General features: G+C 39.6%; 1 protein-coding gene across 1 annotated transcript in view; it reads left to right on the top strand.

Moving 5' to 3' along the window:
• Nucleotides 1-21,569: 21,569 nt before the first annotated feature.
• Nucleotides 21,570-23,052, top strand: part of LOC306773990 (semaphorin-5B-like) — a gene marked incomplete at both ends in the record, with an annotated part of 25,951 nt that continues 24,468 nt past the window's right edge. Inside the window, one exon of the mRNA XM_079263951.1 lies at nt 21,570-21,714. Within this exon, the coding sequence (XP_079120077.1) occupies nt 21,570-21,714 (145 nt within the window). The remainder of the gene's footprint in view (nt 21,715-23,052) is intronic.

Genomic DNA, 23,052 nt, shown 5'->3' with positions numbered 1-23,052 from the left:
AACGACTCTACTTCACCTCAGTAGATTCTGTTAGCTTGTATCTTAAAAGCCACAGCTGCTTTATTGTTTTACTTGTCAAGATTGTTGTTATCAAGCAAGAACCTGACAACCACACGCGAGTTGAGCTAGAGGCATTATGTAACTTTCTGACTGCAATGTTCTGAGGTTGAGAAACCGACACTATACAACTATGAGAGAGCTCACATGTCAGGTAGGATGCAAGATGGATGCTGAATTAGCCATTGATAGGGGGCGTGTCACTGGGAAAATGGCAAAAGTTCTCCATTGTGTCTTTAAAGATAATAATATACTTGTCTTTTAACCTCACGCTCATACAAACCAGAGATGGCTAACTCTGGTCCTCTGGAGCCCCGTGAGTGTTGGGAGTTTTCCTGCTGCAACACACCTGACTCCCATCAATTTTTTTTCTCTGCTTTGTCGCATAGAAGCTTGTCAGAGGCACCAGATAGACATGTCAGGCTGAAGTAACAGATACTTTTCCAGTTCAAAGTGTAAATGTTTCTTGGACAATGTGTGGGAATCCATGTCATCACATAGCTGAATATTTTAAGTTTTGCAGTTAGTTAAATAATCAAACAAGGCCTTGCATCTTCATTAGTCATTTTAGTTTGTTTTCGAATCGAATCGAAAAATCGTAAATCGGGATTTTTTTTCTTCACAATTTTAAAATAGATTTTTTTTGTTAAGAAATTCTTTTTTTTTTTCCAAATAAATGAAATTAATGCACTATAAAATTTTTGTTATTTTTACTGTTTTTATTGAAGTTTTTACTCGTCTTCTTCTGCATTATAGCAGCAGAATGATGGTCTGGATACTGTGTTGTTTTTTCCTCATTAAAATGAAGAAAAATGACAAGCAAAAAAAATTTTTTATACAGTACATTTTTTTGTTTTTAATCTACAAAAATCAGCAATATTGGAGAATTGTGAGAATCGCAATTTAAATCGAATCGGCACCCAAAAAATCGGAATCGAATCGAATCGGGACAAAAGCATATCGTCACAGCCCTAGTATTTGTGATGTTGGTGAAACATTTGGAGATGTACTGTTTTCTGCTGAGCTGACTGCTGGTTGCATGATGTAGGTTATGTGTTTGTGTCTATACAGCGTCTGGTGTCTGACATCACATCATAAGCACTCTTTTAGGACGCATGTGGGGGTTGTTTTTAACCCTAGCAAGGATGTGTACTTAGAGCTATCCAGTTGTGATCAGATTGTCCCGTGAGCATGATAATAACAAATCTGAACAACCCACACATTTGACAAGCAGCATGCTAATGTGTTACATAGTGATGTCATTAAAGTCAGGATTATGAACAAGGTGTTGTTTGACAGCACACAAAGAGGAAGGAAAAAGATTTTTGCTGTTTTTTTTTTTAACAAGATAAGGCAAAAATTACTGGGCGAAATGAACCAAACTTGGTGCAAAGATGCACAAAGGAAGAACTCGTCATGAATTATAATCTCATCCCAGCTTCTTGCTTTAAACATCTTCTCTTTGACAGTAGAAAGTTAGAAAGCATGAGTGACTGAGAGAGCTCTAAACCAGGATTGATATATTTTTAGAATCTTTTAAGATGATAGAAATGAGTATCATTTCCTCTTGTAAAGGCAGCAGCTTGTTAGATGTATTTCCTCCTTCATGAAGTCCACCGTTCTCCGCAAAGCCGACCATCTCTCACCGGTCCTGGTTTGGCTTTAATTCAGCTCTCCCCTTTCTCTCGGCACGCCTGCAATCTTTCAGCTGCTGCAGTGACAGGAGGCCTGTAAAAACAGAGCCCGAGGAGGTCATCGAGAAGTTTGCACAGGAATGAGCCATTCATCGTCTCACGGGGGTTTGGTGCTCTGCTGTGGTGAGACTGAGGCTTAGAAAGGTGAATATCCTGCTCTGTACAAGTAGAGGATGAGGCCGGGAAGTGTTATTTGTCTCTTATACTCTGCTGGACACATGGGAAGCTAAATGAGCCTGTCGTTTGTCAGTGTGAATGATTTATTGCTGCCATTACTTCCTGAATAGCAGGTCATCCAAGCACCTTATCAGACTGGCAGTCACTTCTACAGACAGCCCTGATTGGTGTCTTGGACGACAATATGAGGATCTGTCATGTTTCCTCTGTGCTGACATGGACAGGTTGATAAAGTACATCCACGCTAAGCTGCAATTTCACTGCAAATGCATCCATTTATTCCTTTTCAAACCTGGAGTTTCTTCTCTGTTGCAGTGCTTTGTTTGGTTTGACGCCTTTTTGGCAATTAGTTCAATACAGCTGGTATCGCAATAGTATTTGTTTCCATCAGCCTGCCTCTTGTTGTGTTGCTTAAGCAAACATCACAGCTGTATAACAAACCCAAAACCTCTCAGGAATGAGGAAAAGAATGTGTTGCAACCACAAAAAAGCTGCTATCAGTGGCTTTAATGTTGCATTTTAACCCCGGGGATACTGCAGACGTATTCAACTAAAATTAAGGCTCATTTCATAGCTAAATAATTTAAAATGATTGTTAAAGCTCTTTGTGCTCCCGGATCCTTGTCATATGAATGTGGGTGGATGCGCTTGATTTCATGATAAATAACTTAAATTAGTCCTGTATCAACACATACAAAAAAGGGAGTTCATGTGGCTTCTAAGAGCAAATCCTGTCACAACCTAAATGGCATTTCAAATGGATGTCTGTTGGAAAATTTCCATTTCTTATAAAAAGATTCAGACATTTTGCAGAGATATAGCAACACTGGCAATTCCTTATTGTAGATTTTGCTACAGCATCAAAAACATCAGATTTTAAACTGGACATTTCATGCAAAAATGACTTTTTAAATGCTTAGAATTGTCTCCTGTGGCGTTTTAAGTCATGAAAAGATTAAAAGAACTCATAAAAAAACAACCCCAGGATGTAATTAGAGTTTAACAGACTTTGAAATTAAGGGTCTAAAAAGTTTGTTTTAAAATTTGTTCTTTAATGACGTCCAAAGCAGTTAAGTTCCGTCCTCTGCTGGTCTTCAACACCACCCATGTTTGTGTGGAGTTTGCCTGCCCCGCCCATATTTAGCTGACAGGAAGGAGTAGGGCTGTGGCCAGCTGGATGGAGGACACATCTCAACCAAGCGGCAACCTCCGGCGGTTAAAAATTAAGCCTATGCGGAGGTGCATAAAACTGCAGTTCCCCCTTCATCCACTAGGGGCTCCAAAACAGAGCAAATCCCCATAGACTCCCATATTAAAAGGACCAACTTCACTGAAGAAATAAACATGTTTACAGCCTGGTTCAAAAATCCATTTTCGGTTTAATAGATCAGGTTTACCTTCATGACAACTGTGGGGGGAGTGAACTTGTTTCTAACTTGCCCGTTTTAAAGTAATTTAATCTCAAAGTTCGGCATATTTAAGGGCGTGTCCTTTTGATTGACAGGTACCAATCTCTGGCTTCAAGTAAGAAGAACAGGGTTAGGGTTAGGGTTACCGCGGTTTTTAGCCAGTTAACAACGTGACTTAGCCTTAGCCCGCTTACCTCCGTTAGCTGGGTAGTTCCCGTTATCTCGGGGTTAGCTCGGTTAGCTTTTAGCTACAGAAAGCTTGGAGTTCGCTCGATGTCAATCATCCTCCATGACGCTCACGGCTGCCCTCTCAGCTCCACCTCTTTGCCCATATTTGTATTTTCCGGGCGAGACAATGCGCATGACGCTGCCAACATAGCGACGGTAGGAACCACCCATCGAGCTTCAATTCAGCTCTTCAGAAACCTATGGGTGACGTCACGGGGACTCTGTCCATCCTTCTATATACAGTCTATGATCTCAACATACACTCCCAGAATCAGAGGAAAAAGGAGCTGCCTGGACCAACTGCATTTTCGGCCAACTAGTCTGCAGCCCCAGAGTTTAATTGATTTATATTAGGAATGCACCAATACCGATATCAGTATTGGTATCAGCTCAATACCGTGTGTGTGTACTCGTACTTGGTATTAATAAAAGTGTGCCGATACCACACTAGTCAAGCCATTGCAGATGTGTTTGATGACATGCTTTGGACATGTTTTTAAAAGAAATGAATACCTTGAATGTGACATTTTTCTTACACTAAAAGCTTGTTTAAAAAAAAAAAGGTTAGATTTGTAAGGTTATTATATTTTTATTAGTGAGGTACCTTAACAAAGGATGGGTAATTTATTACAACCTAATGAACTCCTACACAGTTATAACAGCAATAATGAGCATAGTTACAATAATGTTCACATAAACAGGTTTGATATCAACAAAAATCGGTATCGGCAGATATTCAAATTTCAGATATCGGTATCGGATCGGAACTCCCAAAAAGTGGATTGGTGCATCCCTAATTTGTAGCAGAGAACTGTTTTAATTTGTGAGTAAAGTGCATAATTTGTCCCATTTAAGATGTTTTTTTCATTCAAAAGTGGGGTAAAATACCAAAACTGTTTGTTTGCTTCCCTCCGGGCTCATTTTAACAGTGGTTTGAAACAGCAGTCCCACTTGATGGATCTGGTTGGTCAAAGTTCACCTGAGATAGATGGACGAGTCATCCAGTAACCTACCAAAAGCAAATGATCTATCAAAGTTCTATCAGACGTTGAGCAGAGAACAGGTGGAAGATGTTTTGGTTCATTCACCAGCAGCTGTTTGCTCGACTAGCTTGCTGTTAGCTAGCGATAAACCACTTTCAGCAAATCTTAATGTCCTAAAGAGGTAATAGCAGAAACAAGAGAGATTTAAAAGTTCTCTTAAGTAAATGCAGTGGAAAAATAGCACAATGCTGAGTCTGTGTGACCAAATGGGAACAAAACATTACTGGTTGAGCTGGTTACCACCTTAATGTGACCTAATTTTTAACTAAATTTAAAAACTGGATCCCACACAAGGCAGAACATCCGTCTGTGTCGGGAGAGTTAGCAGTTTGCTGTGCACAAACAGAAATGGTCTGCCCTCCTTTTTCCCTCCATCTCCCCCGTTACTCACACACACACACACACACACACACACACACACACACACATCCCTTTACACCCTCGTCTCCCTGCACACAATCTGGTCAGCGGGCTACTGAGTGGATGTGTAACAAGTTCTCTCTCATGTTTTTCATAACTCTCTTTTCTTCTCCCGCCATGTGAATTGTTGGAAGATCTGGGACGCTATTTTTTTCCCACTGATTCAGCTCTGGTGGTGATGGTGAGCAAGTAAGTGTGTTTAGTTTGTATGGTATAAAAGAGCAGTGTGAGGAAGCATGCACGTGTCTGTGTAGAGGTTGGCTGTGTCAGTTCAATTACTTATTCTTTTGTGTTGATCTTTCAGTCTTTATACTTTATGTCCACAAGTTTGTGTGATCCATTTCTGTTGGCTTTTTCCTACCATGGTATGACCCTTCACCTCAACACCTTTTACCCTAATTTTTCTTACATGCATGCATGTTTTAATTGTTGTGTCTGAGCCACAAAGTTTTAAAGTTAGCATGAAGGTGTATGAGAGTAGTGGAGTAAAGGGGACTCACAGTCAGTAGCTTGAATCCTGAGCTACATGCTGCAGAGTGACTGATGGCTAAAGTTTCTTATTTTGCATTGGAGAATGTTCTGGAGATGCTGATGCTCATATCTTTTGAGCAACAGCAGCTAGTATGAAAATGTGCATATAAAAATGTACTCCTAAAGACACGCATTGTTGCCTCAGGTTGCTAATGTGGGGACCAGTTGTTGATCCGTCTATTTATGTGTTTTCATTTCTCATTTAATAAGCAGCATTAATGGAAATCATGACAGGAATATGAGCAATTCAATAACCTTTAATAGGATTTGGTGGGTAATAAAGAGCAGATTTTATTAGATCTTCTTCCATGACTTCAGCATTAATTAGTTACAGTGGATTAGCAATAGAAGTGATTAGATTATTACTGACCCAACGACTTAAAAACCAGACAGACAGAAACTTCCAAATGTGCCTGCACTTTAAATCCTGGAGTACAAGAGTCAATAAGTCCAAGAGCAGTAAAATGAGCACATTTTTGCTTCATTACTGTTTGCAGGGCTGTAGGACTTTACTATTGAAACAATCCAGCACCTCACAGCAGGGTGCAAGATACTGGCAGGCAAAGAATACATGGAGCGCCATAACCAAGTAGCCGGCATAGTGTACAGGAACATCTGTGCAGAATATGAACTGGAGACCTCTAAGTACCAGTGGGAAACACCCCCCAAGGTGGTGGAGAATGAGAGGGCTAAGACCCGCTGGGACGTCCAGATCCAGACAGATAAAATGGTGGTGGCCAACCAACAATAAGCAGCAGAGGAAAGCCGTAGTGATCGATGTATCCATTCCCAATGATAGAAATATCAGGAAAAAGGAGCATGAGAAACTGGAGAAGTACCAAGGCCTCAAGGAAGAACTGGAGAAGGTCTGGAGGGTGAAAGCAACAGTAGTACCCATAGTGATTGGAGCACTGGGGGCCGTGTCCCCCACACTGGAGAGGTGGCTCCAACAGATACCTGCTGAGACAGCCACCTGCCCTACCCTGGGGAGATGGAAGGGGTGACTTAGCTTTAGCTCGCCTGCCTCTATGACATGGTTTGCTGGCAATAGCTGCTGGTTAGCTCTCAGCCACAGGCAGGTACGAGATTGATAGCTTTTAATGAATTATTCGTAATCAACAACACTGCCAAGATGGCTTTTAATTCAGCTTGCCAGAAACTTATAGGCGATGCCATAGAAGCTCCGCCCATCTTTTATATACAGTCTATGGTGAGGACCGAGCTTCTAGTGGGTTCCTTTTGACAGGAGAGGGCCTTACACAGTAGCCAGTTTATATATAAATCAACGATCTTGCACCCCTTTGCTTTTCTTCTGAATGGTTTGGGTTTTCTCAGTTCTCACAGAGATCATCACATGACCGAAACAGGAAACATTAGTCATGTAATGTCAGGTTGTTTTAAATGGTTCAGAGGTGGTCCTGAATGCTCTTTGTTCGCTGATGTCTGATCAGCATGCAGAGGAGTAGTCAGTACAGATAGAAGAAGTATGCCTCCATGTACCAGATGTATAACATGTATGCACCTTTCAGAGGAATGATGTTAAGTAAGCGATGTTACGTATAAATAATCCTTTCTCTATATCAATAAAAACAACACTATTTAATAGTGGTGGGAAAATCGAATTGAAAAAAATCAAAAATTGGGATTTTTTGTTTCACAATTTTTTTTTTTCAATGAAATAAAATTAATCTACAATAGTTTTTTGTCATTTTTTATTGGTTTTATTGATCTTTTTACTTGTCTTCTTGAGCATTATAGTAGCAGAATGATGGTCTGGCTACTGTGTTGTTTTCTCATAACTGAAATCAAGAAAAATTACTAGTAAAAAAAGGTTTTTATAAATTTTTTGGGGTTTTTAATCGACAAAAATCCGCAATATGAAAGAATTTTGAGAATCGCAATTTAAATCGAATCAGCACCCAAAAAATTGGAATTCAATCAAATCGGGACAAAAGCATATCGTCACAGCCCTACTATTTGAACAATCACTTTCATTTCAAGGGGAATACAGACTTTATTCTGGATTATTAATCTTGCCAAATCCTGAAAGTAGTTATTGCTTAATGTTGGAGAAAGTCAGACGTTAGATTTGTAAATACGCCAATCTAAATGAGTTAAATACCAAACTAAAACTGACCCTCTTCCTGTCTGATTATCATTGTTTCAGTTCAGGGTGAAATAATATGACAAAATAACTCAAGATAATACCGAATCATGGATGCAGTCTTGAAAGTCTGTTTTTTCTTCTACATGGGTAAAAAAAAAAGAAAAAAAAAGATTTTTTAAGGTGAACAGAGTTTGTCCTGCTTAAATTTTAATTCTCTCTGTTTTCTTTTGTCGTCCCATTGGTTTGTTTAGTCATTAAAGCTGCTTTGTTGACTTCAGGTATTTATATAAGACTTTGTTGTTGTTTTATCTTACTGCGATGAAAAAAGCACCCCTTAAACTAGGTTGTGGTGAAAAATGCATTATTTATGTCAAAGAGTTTCTAAATGATATAACTTGCAACACTTTTTGTATGATTCATGTCTTTCATCACAGTCATAAAATATCCAGCAATGAATATTTAAACAGGACAACATATATAGTCGGGTTGTTTTTATCGTATGTGCAGTCAATCTACTGTCTTGATGTGTGGAAGACCCAGGGTTGGAAGGCCTCTTGTCTGTCGGCTTCTTCTTTGGTTGTCGTTGATATGATGGCTCCATTCTGCACCCAGTTACCTGATTTACTGGTCGATGACCCATCATGCTGTCCAGCAGCTTGAAAGATGGACATATAACACCGCCTCTGGCTTCACTTTGCTCGAGTCTCTTTTGTTATTTTATTCCATCTTCCCTATCTTCCCGTTTTTGTTCTACGTTAAAGACTGATGCTGAGCATTTTTCCATTTTCTGCATCATTTACATGGATAATTTGGTAATGTTTGTACCTGTGTGTACCACTGCGCAAATGGAGCAGTGCCACCAGCAACTTTGAAGGTCGCGTTGAGTAACCTGCAGAAGGAACACAGAAGAAGAAAAAGCCGCCGTGATGTGTTCGGGCTGCGCAGTGTGCGCCTGCCGATGACATCACACTAAATTGTGCTCCATAAGAATGGAATAAGATGCGCAGGATTGCTTATTTATCAATAAGTATTTTTACTTTTATTTTATATTTCCTTTGGCAACCTGAATGTCACAGTTTTGGTGGAGGTGTGGATCCAAATGCAGGAAGCAGATGAGTTGCAGGAACAGGTTTTAATTAACTGAACAGAAAACTGGACGGCTAAACTCAGGCAGGGAGGCTAACAAACACAAGCACATGAAGCAAATGCGTGGACCTAACAAAAAAAAAACCCCAGCAATGGATAACAGAAACCCAGTAGTATATATACACACAAACAGAAGAAGACACAGGTGGAATGACTTAATGAGTCCAGGTGAATCTAATGAACGGGAAAGCAAAACAGGAAACAAGACACAAGGGAGCTAAATAAGGAAAACTACAAAAAAAAAACCCATGAAACTAGAACTAAAGACACAACATGAAACATATGGCACTGAACTAATTTTTCACATACCAATAAAGCCCTTTTGAATCCAAAGATGTATAGATTATATTGTCATGGCAACTTGTCAATACGTAGCAAACATGTGCTTAAAACACCACCAAGTGGAGCTTTTTCCTGATAGTAATATTACAGTTCATGTAATACAACAGGAAAAGCAACATTAATTTAAAATTAATGTATCATAAATGGTTAAACAGTGAATAAACATTACAAAATTACTAGAACAGGAGTCGTTAACATTAATGTTAAGTCATACTGTTACTTATTTTTAATTTGTCTCATTTTTCAATGCCTTCGAAATGGTGACCTTTATGCTCTCTGGAGTAATAGAGGTGATGGTTGGGCTGTGATAAGTCCTTTTTGATCCATAATGATTGATTCCTTTGTTGAGATCATCCATGTTTTCTACGAAGAACTACAATACCACTTTGCTGAAAGACTCCCCAAATTGCCTTGACCAAACACAATTGTCTAATTAACATTCAGCCAATCATATATCGATGTTGTCAGCAGGTGCAGGGCCATGAGCAGATCTGAAGACCCGATCACATCTGGTCCCTACACCGGGTTGTGTCTATTGATCACACAGACCTCAGCTACCCACTTTGCTGCCTTTTTATGTCTTTCTGAAGAATGTAAATTCTTATCATCACCTCCATCGACGCCATGTTTGCTATCGTCCAAAACTGTTGTCAAGTGTCGAAGGTGAACACTGAACCGCCCTCTGTAGGATGTATTGACTCACAACCATAGCAACGTAAAGGTTGGTGATGTACGTAGAGGCAGCATAAATCAGCCTTTTCGGCTTATTCATACCAGGAAAGCCTAAGAGACACTTTCACACAGCGCTTTACTGAACAGTAGGGTGGGAGATGTTTTCCAGAAAGATTTTTTACTTTATACTGCTTAAAATCCTCTTCACGCCCCAAATGCAGCCAATAAATTAAATGCTCAAACACAAAAATAAAAAATATTAAGACACCTGTTGAACGGACAGTCAAAACGGCGTCCAATCGTTTTAATTAGCCTGTTCTAAATGATTAGATGATTGACATGTCAACTGCCATTTGTCCCTCCCCCCTCAACCCCTCGGAAACCAGAATTACGTGTTTCTGTGCTTTGGAGGCATGGTGTTCGGGGTAAGTCAGAAAATAGGCGCTTGGTATTTTAAATCATGTAAAATCTAAATAGAGTATGCTCAAACCATTTTTCCAGGATCGCCTAGCTTTAAGCAGACCAGAGCACTGTCATGCGGTTACAGCGACTTTTTCTTACAAGACAAATTCCCTGAAACAACCAAACAACCAAGAAGGAGGAGGCAAAAAGTCCACCTCATCAACTGGCCAGGACCGAAGATGGCTCATACAGTTCCAGTTAATAGTGGAGCACGTCCTACATCACGTATCTTTGGTTTACTGGATGGTCCGTTTCATTTTTCTTTGCTCCACACCAGAGTGGGAATGGGCATTTCCACCAATCCAACAGACCTGTTCTATTCATAGAAGTGGACCAGGGTTAGTTAAAAGTGGATAAAACCAGTGCCAGTGTGAATTTGTCCTTAATCTCACTCGCTGTGCTTTTATTACATTTTTTTGCAAAATAAAAGCGGTATTTGTAAGTTTCGCCAAACAATTGCAGGTGTTTCCATTGAACAGTGTTTAACGCATTAGCCTCAAGTCTTGTAAAAATCTTGTTCCTCTCGCAGGATTTTACGGAAATTGCTGCTTATGCAAGTTAGCCAAGTTGAGTTATTTTGGAATTTTCTCCTTGCTGCGGAGAATTTGCCACGGCTTTTCGAAGCTCTTTCCCTCATTTTCTTTTCTAAAACTCTGAAATTCGCTGTTGTTTGTGACACACCGCACCATCTTTGCTGGAAATGAACTGGTCATGACCCTTCATGTCACGTCTGGGGACACGTAAATGCAAAAAAAGTGTTTCCATCACACTTTCACGTTATGTTTATATATTGAAACGCCTGAAAAACCACCTCATGGGAGTGTTTTTTTAGCGATGTTTGAGACTAATTTTCGAAATGTAGGTGTTTCCATTAGCATTTTTTTCATTACAATATTTAGTTTTTGTGCAATTCCAGGTGTAATGAAAATGCACCTATTGGTTATTTGCTCTGCCAATCAGATCAGTACAGTCTTTGCCCACTGATGATGTCGCAGTTTGCCAAGAAAAACCACAATGTTTTTGTTTCCAGTTGAGAACTTTTCAAGATTGAAACGCGCATTTGTTTTGCTTCATTATCCAGCAGATTATAAACGTTTTCATAAACATATGTTTAACACATTTGTCATCATTCAGGACCCAGCAGAGAGAATCATTTTGATAGGCTTAATGTATGTTTTTACCAGTTCATATAGAAATAATGACCAGTGCAGACCTGAGCCTGTGTTTAACCATAATACTTTTGGTGAGGAATCAGAAACAGTTTCTTTTGCTCTAAACAATCAGTTCAACTTTATATTTATGTTGTTTGAAGTGGACTAACAGGATGCTCGTTTTGAATCAAGAGCTTTCCTTCAAATAATTAATCCTGCAAAAGCTCGATCTTCCCATTTGTGTCATTTATACCAGAAATCAAAAGAAACAGAGTTAATGATAAAGGGATGGAGGGAGGAGCGGTGGGAGATAGGATGAGAAGTATCAGTGCAGCTGTGTGCCTCTTTAAGATTCCTCCTCTCTACCTCCTCTCTCCGGGGCCAAACCAGCATCATTATGTTTGGCACACTACCCGAGCGGCCATTGTTGGGACAGCCATGGCACGTTAGTGTTTCTTTTTAACTGTGGCTAAACTCAGTCTATTCACTTGTAAAAGAGAGCAGCCATTGGCAGATAGCTGGCAGGTTGCACAGAGAGGCCATTCACCCCGGTAGGAAGGAGCTGAGAACGATGCCTCGGAAATGGTCCTCTCTGAATATTTTGATGGGGAGACTTTGGGTGCCCTTTTAGCATCCGTTTGCTCCAACAAATCTCCATGAACTTAACTTATCTGGATGTTGATATCACTGCTTCTTCGTTGTGGTCTTGCTGACTGTAAAGTTGGAGCAGCATCAGAAAGAGTATTTCAGGAATCTGCTGATGCTCATTGAGCCTTTTTTTTTTTTTTATTTAAGGAGGAATCTGGTGTTTGGAATTCCAGGTTTATGAGTGTAAGAAGGTAAAGGGAGGGATTCACTGTTTCCTTTCACGACATTTGGACTGAGACCAAGTGCTCGGGTGGACAGAGTTTAAACAAGAGGCTGGTGTACAAGGGTCAGATGCTGCACCCCCCTCCTTTTATTTTTGACGCCAGGGAGGAACAAATTACAGGGCTTCTGAATGAACAATTAATTACTTGTAATTATTTCCGCTGTCATACATCGCCTCACTAAAGAGCATTTGTCTGGATTTTAATGAAGTTTCAAGAGGCTTGTTTTGTCGCTGGTGTTCGTGGAAGAGCTGTAATGCATTTTCAAAGCCTTTGAATAAAAAGTGACATAAAAAACATCACAAAAGACATGATGGGCTAGCTCATGTTGACAGGAAAAGAAACGGCAGCTTCTCTGTTGAGAGTTTCACCCACAGCTTCATCAAATCAGCTCATTCATAAACAGACGGTGGGTTGAAAGGGTCCAAGTGAGACACACCATGGGAAAAGACAGAATGATCTCAGGTTCAGTTTGTTTTTCTGAACCATTTACTGTTTTATATGAGAGGCAGCTGTGATTGAAAAGGGTGACTTTAACTTTAAATGCAAAAGAGCTTCTTAGGAGGTCGCAACAGTGGAATTTACATATAAAAATTATGAATGTAAAGATTTGAGAAGCAGCCTTGTGCCTATTTTTAGGCCTCTGCTTGGAAATTGCATGAGTATATATATGCAACAACAAAGTGTATCTTAATACTTCAGGAGTCACAGCCCAAGTGAGGTTTGTTAAAACGTGTAAAGTTAAAATACTGCTTATAATATACTATTTAAAAGTAAAGTTGCATCCTATTTGGCATTAAATCTCACCCTTATATTATAAATGTGGGCCTATAGAAGCTGATCCCTTGCATAGTTTTGTCGTGTGCAAAACTATCTGGGTTGACATGTTTAGTTTATTATCAGAAATATGTAAAGAACAGAAACAACCTGAACCAACCCATATAATTTTAGGTACTTTGGATGCGTTGAGACAGCAACGCAAGCCCTGCAGTAATCTTCTCAGAGCTAAGAAGATAATTCTTATGGTGTTTGAAAGGGAGGGAGGCGCCCACACTGAGAAGATGGCTGATGGAACTTGTGGACACGCTTCACCTGGACAGGATCAGATACTCCATCAACAAACAGAGCTGAACAAGTTGAAAAGACCAGGCGACCACTGGTTTCCTTCCTGGAAAAGGAGCGGACCTCCTGACTTTCTGAAATTGATCTGCTGCTCCAGAGTGAGGACTGGCTGAAGTGGGAGGTGAGGGTGGGAGTGGGTGGTGGGTGATATCAATCTAATGGGGGTTTTTTTCTGGGTTTTTTCCCCCAGGGTCTCGGGTTTTGTATATGAACTATGCGTTGCCTAACATTAGACCCCCATTGTTTTTGTTGAATTAAAAAAAACAACAAAACTTTGTTTGTCTTCAGATCCAGACTGAGAAAACTTGACCCCAACTAATTAACTTGTAATTGTTTTTCATCATTTTTTGTGTCTATTTTCACGTCTATACCTGTAACTTTTTGCTGCCTCTTGGCTAAGACTCCTTTAAAATAACAGGTTTTTAATTTTAATGGGACTTTCCTGGTTAACCCTAGAACACTAGTGGTGATTTTCACCCATGCTACATTAATTTAGTCTAGAAACTCATGCTATGTTAGTGTTGTAGGGTTAAATAAGAATAAATAAATGAAATAAAAATATCAATATTTGTCTTGCAGGTGAAGAATAAGTTAGTTGTCTGGAATGATGCAGCTGTAGCACAAAGCGTCTTTAAATCATAGAACACGTGAACATTATCTCTGCAAAGGCCAACTATGATAAAGTGAAAAAGAACAAAATCATACAGGTTTGACCATCTCGGGGAGATCCGGTTCTAAAGAAATATTTTATTAAATGAGTAACTAAATACCTGGCAAGATATGCATTCATTGAGTAATTGCAGGGCCACATAAAATGGCAATTAGTTACAGAGAAATGTGATTAACTATACCTAGAAAATGGTGTCTTAACCTTTTATATAATACTTTAAGCACATAACTTTATCCTTAAGTAGGGATGCACCGATCCACTTGTTGGGAGTTCAGATCCGATACCGTTATCTGAAATTTGAATATCTGCAGATATTTGCAGATACCAAATCTGTTTATGTGAACGTTATTCTTACTAAGGTTATAATTGCTGTCATAACTGTGTAAGATTTCATCAAGTTGTAATAAATGACCCATCCTTTCTGAATTTACCTCACTAATACAAATCTAATAACATTACAGATCTAACAATTTCAACAAGGAAAAAAAAAAAATCTCACTTCAAGTGTAATAAAGAATGTCACATTTTAACATTCATGGCATTTATCTCTTTTAAAACATGTCACCAAACACATGTGCACTGGCTTGAGTAGTGTGGTATCGGTGCACTTTTATTAATACTAAGTACGAGTACACACGCTTGGTATTGAGCCGATACCGATACTAATATCGGTATTGGTGCATCCCTATCCTTAATGAGCGTAGGCAGTGAAGTTCAGCTTCACGTATGTCTGTGTTGATTCATGTCTGATATTTGAGCACAGCAGTTGTTAAAAATGCTACATAAAAAAAAACCAAAATAACATCTTTAAGGAATAAAACAAACTTGGTCCAGCCACTGAGAGTTGGAGAAAAGCTTTATGTCTAAGTGAAGTTTGTTCAGCTGTTACTCTGTCCTAACATCTGTTAATGTGTCACAACATTTCTGCTGAGATGCTGAACTGATGGAGAAACTTTAGCGGTTGTGGGTTGGAGTTGTGAGCTGAATCACTACGGTTGTATGTCCATTAGTTACTCAAAAATTATTCTAGTTAAATAATCTGTGGAAGACAGAAACAGTCACCATCCAGACTTAATGCATCAAGTGGCAATGAGCCGCAGTTCCTGCAAATGTAGGGGCTGAGACGAGTCCTTGCAGCACATAATGAAGGTAATTGACGGCCACAAAGCGGAGGAAGGCGAGGTGCTTTCAGACGGCTGTTTTCTCAGTTTGAATGTAATTACTTCCACCAAGATAAGGTCAGGTATTCATCAACGTTGGTTTGTCTGACTTTCTGTCTGTCTGCTCGTGACTCAGAAGGCTGGATTTTGGATGGATTTTGGGGAAATTTTCAAGAAATCGCAGAAATTAAATAAAAAACGAGACTTTTGTGGTGGATCCGGCTTACTGTCTGGATTTAGCATTTCTTTCAAAGAGTTCTTTACTATGGGGAGATAGGGATAATTTTGCCTTCAGAGCTTTTTATTCAGAGATAATGACCACAATCATCGCCAAGAGAAAATTGACACTAGCTCGGCAGAAGTCTGTGCTCTCTGACTGCTTCAGAAATGGCAGCTAAAAGGAAGAGCAACACTTTTGAACTTTGTCATTTGCATATTATAAGAAATGAAAATCAGATCCTGTGTTTTAAAGTTTGACATGCTATGCAAGGCCAGATTATCCAATGGGCATTATGGGCACAGGCCCCAGCGGCCCACACCCTCTCGGGGCCCATGTGGGGATCACGTAAGGCAAACACCAGCAGTTTGGTCATGAAACAAAATGTACATAAAAGCCAGATAGTTGCACCACAGTGTCTAGTGTATTGCTATTGGTATCACTGGCTGAGAAATGTTAGAAATGTCCTTTCACAATTCACAATTTCCACAATGTTATGGTGGGGAATGGGGCCCCTGGAACACTCTGGGCCCAGGGACCTGTGCACTTTTAATCCGGCCCTGATGTTAGGGAAGATTTATGCAGAAAGCGTTTCAACATACATGATGAATTATGGGAAACAAAATAGTTGATGAAGATTTAAAAAAAACCTTTCATGTTGGTGTGTATTGACAACACCGTATAAATATGTTTTTGGAGCCGGACTTTGCAGGCAGCAGCAGAGATTAACAGATAGTTTATTTTAAACTGACCATTAATATGGATTTTAGGTCAGACCGACTTCAAACTCGACAGCCAAATTACAGACGTTAAGTCCTTTTTTAAAAAACCATTTGAAGCTCTTAGCCAAATTAAAACCTATTCTCCCCAGTAAAGCACTTTGAAATAGTGATCAGTGCTTTCTTTGCTGCTATTTGGATGATTGGAATAGACTTAAGGTTGAGGGCACCCTTATTCTTCTTAACTAGGACTCATAAAAGAGGGTACACCACCTCACTAGCTGTCTGTCCATTTTAGAGCTCGTTTTCACATCCTTATGTTTGGTTTTATTTTTTGTAAAACGGTCTTGCGGCACTTCTCAGTCCCTCAGGTCAGCTGACCAGCTCCTCCTGCAGGTACCAAGGTCCAAAAGGAAGCTCAGATGGGACAGAACCTTCTCTATAACTTGTTCGCTTCTCTTTTAAAACTTGTCTTAAACCCCCTGTGGTGGAATTATGCGTATAGTGTAGTTTTAATATGTTGCTCATTTATTAAGTTATATTAAGATATATATTCTGCATAGTTAGAGTAGTTCAGTAAGCTTGCTTTAGTAGATTCATGCATAAAACTAAGTGTTCTGCTCAAGGCCTGTTTCAGCTTTGACTGTTGTTATCTCCAAGCTAGCAGTTGTTTTGACTAGTGCTGCCAGGCAAGGGTTGTTTGTGTATGCTTAAAGAACACTGTAGCACTCTGAGCAGTGGAGAGCTCTCGAGACCTCTCGCCCGCAACATCTGTACATGCCCAATAAATTGAACAGAAGACAGTTGATTTATAGATTTATTTCTCATCGGATAAATTCCACGAAACCCCCTTTTTAATTATTTGGCTTTTAACCTCAATGAAATTTAGTTACCTCTGCCAAGGAGGTTATGCTTTACTTGGCATTCATGTCTTTGTCTGTTTGTATTCAACATAACTCAAAAAGTTATGGACGGGTTTTCATTAAATTTTTAGAAATTGTTGGAAATGTGAAAAGAAAGACCTGACTTCATTTTGGTGATGATCCGGATCACCGTTTGGATTTAGGAAGTTTTTAAAGGCCTTGGTGAGGTTTGCGCTCTCCGAGTGCTTTTAAAGTTCCTTCATTCAGTGTTATTTATTATGATTGGTCTTTTAGTTTTTAGTAGTTGTGGGCAGCACTGCAATTGTTTTGAAGTGCTTATAAATAAAGTTTATATGGTACGGTATTGCCCTTCGCCCAAAAGACTGCTGGGATAGGCTCCAGCGACCCTTCATTGGATCGAGCGGTTAGGATAATGAATAATAATGGTACGGTATTATGTGCAGTTGGTTCTTTTGGATCAAACATTTCAAGGATGCCTCAATGGGAAAATTGGGGATTGAGGAACTCCCTGAGGTACATCACACAGTATCTTCATTGGCTTTGTAGCTGCAAAGGACCCTAGAAGACACTCAAAGAGAATAAAATGAAATAAAAAGAATTGTAAATGAATCCAAAGGGAAGAGTTTAACACCATAAAGGGGTAACGATGTCAAAAGCAACTCAAGTGCCCATAATAAATGTCAAAGTAAATAAAATGGCAGGTGAAATGTCCATATAAGGTGAAAGGGGAAGTGAACAGAGCTGTTTCTATTGTAAGAATGTTTACATCTGCAGGGATGATGGACAACAGACCGCTGTCCTGAGATGAAGATGCATGTAGTGGTTTATAGTAGTGGTCAGGGCGTCTTGGTGGGATCGGCTTGTTTAGGAAAGTTTTAAGTGCATATTTCATCACCATGACCTGAGTTTCATTTTCATGATGCAATAAATGCTCCCATGCATACTGATGAATGATTCTCAGACAGCTTGGTATGCAATGTGACGCAACGTGTGAGTTTTAAACCCCCAGAAGACGTGTCGGCTCGAAGAGAGGGAGTTCAGAAACCTCCAGGTAAACAGAGCAGTAATAGAAGCTAAAGTATACACCTGTCTTACATGTGTGTATCCATGCATTGAGTTTTATGTTGTGTGGCTCACAGCAGCAGGTTGCAGCACTCCTCCTGTGTGGAGGTCACATGTTCGTGTTCCTCTGGGTTTTTTTTTCCTCCCCTACAATCCAAGCGTACACAGGTCACATGAATCCGAGACTGTGTTTCTAATCTCATAAGTTTTTATGACTTTGTGGTGTTTTTGAGACCCAAGCTGCGGCCTGAATGACTGATCAGAGGTGTTCCTGGCTGCAGAGAAACTGGTTTTCTATGAATCCAGAACAGCTCAGCAGCAGTATATTTTGCAGCTTATCCAAACATAAAGAATATTTTTGATCAGTAAACCCACATTTAAAAATGCTAAGACAATCTTTATCTATATGTAGTGGTGTGAACAGATAGAGGTGTGTGTGTGTGTGTGTGCATGAGTACATTTGAGAGAGAGAGGAATTATGATCAGGTGTGAGTCTGAAAAACTGTTTCAGGTTTGTAAAAACTTGTTTTTAGCCAAAAATAATTTTTCTGTAAAGCACTTTGTCCTACTTTTTGTATGAAAAGTGCTTTACAAATAAAAAAAATTATTTGAATTTGATTAGTTTGTAATTGATGAAATGAAATTTAGTTGTGCGCAGCTGTGCCAGCAGTCTTGTGAGCGGATGTAAGGGAGACTGAAGTGCTGAGACGTGACCTCTCAATGGTCACACTGCAACTACAGGCAGATCTGAAAACACAAGTTCGTTTGTAAACTATTTGATGATGAGTGTGCTGTCTTTGCTTTTTATCCAAGACAGTGTCAGTCTGCATTTCAGAGCACAGCTGAAGAATCACAGTGACATCTGCTCCTTCTCCCCTTCGTTCCACTGAATAGGCGAATCCCAGAACATTATGCTTCTCACTAGCCGGCCTTTCCACGTTGAGAGGAGCACAGGCCCATAACAAAAGGCCAGTGGTGCAGGCTCTGTTCCTGTCGCTTCATTAAGCAGCAATGTAAGACCCAGCAGGTTGGAAAACTTCTGCCTCTGCACGTACTCAGTCCTCCCAGAGCAGCAGACACACAAACAGTCACTGCTTTTTGCCTGAAGCTGCCAACTGCCTGCATGCTAACAAGAATAAATTCAGCTTCAAATAGTTTATCATCAAAAGTGCTCAGCAGTCCAACTTCTTGTCCTCGGTGACCACAGGTGACTGAAAACTGCTTGAAGTTTTCCATCAGTCATTTCAGCTGCTTTCATGTCTCACAGCTGATACCCCCCCACCTGCTCCTTTATGGCTTAAATCCAAACTAACTGTTCAGATGATAACCGCAACCAAACAAAATGACAAAAACATCGAAAGAGCAAATAGCAAGAGTCAACTAAATTTATCAAAAAACCCAATAAAAAACAAGACAAACAAATTAAAACCACTCCTTAGTCCTAAAAACCCATCAAAACTAGAAATCATATTCAACTCAAGGAGACGTATTAGAAAACAAACCAAAAGCATTAAAATGAAATATGAGCACACTGCACAGAAAGACATTAGAAAACATACAAACAAAACAGACAACACAGCTACATTTCTAAATGCACCATGAAAGACAGAAACACTTTTAATTGGCTGTAGACTGAATTCTGTTTCATTATAGTTGTGAAGAAAAGTTTCTGTGAAGCTGGTCACAGCTTTACTGACCCAATAACTGAGTCTTTTACACACAGACGGTGGTTTGACTGACACCTCTTCCACAACTTCAGCTGCTCCATTCTGCCGTCATTATGCAGCTAAACAGCAACAAAAATACATCCATCCATCCATCCATCCATCCGTCCATCATTCAACCCATTCATCCATCCATCCATCCATCCATCCATCCATCCATCCATCCATCATTCAACCCATTCATCCATCCATCCATCCATCCATCCATCATTCAACCCATTCATCCATCCATCCATCCATCCATCCATCCATCTATCCATCCATCCGTCCATCATTCAACCCATTCATCCATCCATCCATCCATCCATCCATCATTCAACCCATTCATCCATCCATCCATCCATCCATCCATCCATCCATCCATCATTCAACCCATTCATCCATCCATCATCCATCATTCAACCCATTCATCCACCCACCCATCCATCCACCAACCCATCCATCATTCAACCCATTCATCCATCCATCCATCCATCCATCCATCCACCCATTTGAATGAATGGTCAGTTATTATTGTAGCGTTATTATGACTGAAATAATAATTTATACACAAGTCCAGCATCCACATATTGTCCTTTACACTAAGTGGAAATAAAAGGACCGAGGTCTGAGTGTTGGAGCCAAGCTCCATGAATGCATCAGGAAGATGGTGTGAAGGGACGAGGTGCTTTGTGAATGTCTGAGGTAACTGAAACTTGAGGAGAAGGACTGGAGAGAACGGTAATGGGAGGAAAAACTCCTACATAGCTTACTGAACTGGTTCACATGAATAGATGCACAAGAGGCTAGAGTCCTGCACTAATCATCAAAAACTGACATTTTAATTTAGTTAAAAATGATAGTTTGGGTCTACACAATATATTTTTTAAAATCTATTTTTAAGTTAATTATTTTTAAACAAATCGGGTAAGTCCAGTATTTTATAATTTCCCTGAAGGAGCTTCTTAGATTCCAGTCTCTTTTCTTTGCTAATAGACTACAGTCATACATTTCTACCAGGTGCACAGGAGCAGAGTCCAATTTACAGCTTACTGCCGAATAAAATACAAAAACACGTGTTGGTTTATGCCAGCTCTGCTTTCTTTCAATCTGTTTTTGTTTTGCATTAGATACGGCTGCAATCTGCAGTCTTATTTAAGTGTAAGCCTTTACTAAAACATGACCCCTGTGCCTCAGGTCAACACCAGATCATACTCTTTGAGAAGATTTGTTGTACATAAACGGATTTTAATGCAGACAGAAAACTCCTCATGCGCTTCAGTTCAGAGTTCACGCCCTCTGTTTGGCTGCGAGCCCAGGATCAACTCTCAATAGGTCCTCTCAGACAGAAAGAGCTCTGTTGATGGCACCCTTGGTTTGAGAGTCGCCTTTGGAGAGACTGCCGGCCCGACCTTTTGAGGCGAATTAGCCATGACTGAGTCCCGCTGACAATGAGGAGCTGAACACCAAGAGCAGGCAGACAAGAGGCAGCACAGGGACGGTGGGGTGCTGGAGTGGTGAAACTGATTTAGATGGATGGAAGGTGGGACGCAGACAAGGGAGGGTGATCAAGTTTAAGCTGAGTCTAACATAAAACTAACAACGACACTTGCACTGGCTGCTTACAAGATTAATGTGTTCCTTTGTGTTTAGATTAACAAAAATTTCTCTTTGCTCCGACAGGTAATTCTTGAGGACCTGATAGAAGACTGAATGTTGTAACTATGGTTACGTCAGGGTGGGGGCCATGGGCCCTCTCCTCCTGTGGTCTGGTCCTGGTCATCTGTTGGTCTACATGTCTGTCCGAGCAGCCACAAATCAAACCAGCAGAGTGCAGCAGAAAAGAACATCCTGTTGCCTCCTATCAAGGTGAGTGCATCAGTAGCAGCTTTATGATTTCTGTCCATAATGACGAAGTCATTGGTTTAACCTTCATACAGTATGCATCCTGAACACAAAGGGAGTTCAGCTGCAAAGCATGCATGCTAAACAAATAAAGAAGGAGTGTGCACAGAGGACAGGTGGTATCTCAGGGTAATGTTTTCATCTTTTGTCCTTTGGGGAGGTCTGCCCTTTCTCAGTTATACTAGACTTGGATGATGCTCAATACAATAAATACATTTGAATAACACAACAGTCATGAAATCAGGACCTCATTACATAAGAAAATCTTTTTTTTTTTAAGGCTAATAAAATTTCTCAACTAAACCACAAATCAGGAAGCTAAGTTCTGCGCATGTTAAGTTGGTAACAACATACACAACCTAAAGTTTGAGCACATTTTCCCATTAGATTTAATAGGAAAGTGTGTCTAAACATTACAGTGCTAGCGTAGCTAGTTGTTATAATAAGCTTTGTCCAAATCAGTCACTCATACACAAATCCTTACTGACTACAGAATTCATAACAGTGCTGCTATAATGTGATTGCTATTAGCTTGCCAGGTCAAAAATACGATGCTTTTTCGTGATGTATCAAGTGCAATAAACTTCCCTCTTGTGTTGGGGTTTCATACAAGGTTTGCATTCATCATGTTACATTTAGCACATCAAGAATGCAAGAATGAGAACAATCTAGCTAAACTAACACAAAAATGATGCAATAATAATAAAAATAAGAGTTATAAGAGTATAATTTGAATATTTAGTCTAGTGGATCTCTTGTGCAAAAGACCTTCAGGGATCCTGAAGCACATAGGACAGCAATCAGTTATTCATTAGGAAATCCAGACCTCAGAGTCTGAATCCTGACCTCAGAGTGCACTCAAAAAAATAATCAAGGTAAAAATGTAGACTTTATGTATTTTAATTACATGTAAATTTTCCATCCAATTTTATTGCATACTTCTAATGAAAATATTCATATTCCTCACAATGTTTTTAATTGCATTTAGTTAATGAGAATAAATTGCATGAAGCCAATTCAGATTTAATTAAGGTCAATGCAAACTTGTACATAAACATTATGTATATATCTTATGTACCTATGTACATTTTTAGGGAAATTTTTACATAAAGTTTATGCTTTCATTCCAATTAATTTTTTAAATGTAAAGGAATCTTTTAAGTAACCTTTATTTAAACCATTACATGAAAGGTGTATTTGAACATTTCTCTTATGTAAAAAAATTAAAAACCTACTGGCAAAAACATGTGAGAACTTTATTACCATATCCACTCAAATAATCATGGACAGGTCAACAGATTA

This window comes from Telmatherina bonti, assembly GCF_933228915.1.
Source record: "Telmatherina bonti genome assembly, chromosome: 24".
Lineage (NCBI taxonomy): Eukaryota > Metazoa > Chordata > Actinopteri > Atheriniformes > Telmatherinidae > Telmatherina > Telmatherina bonti.
This window is presented reverse-complemented; position numbering and strand designations above follow the sequence as displayed.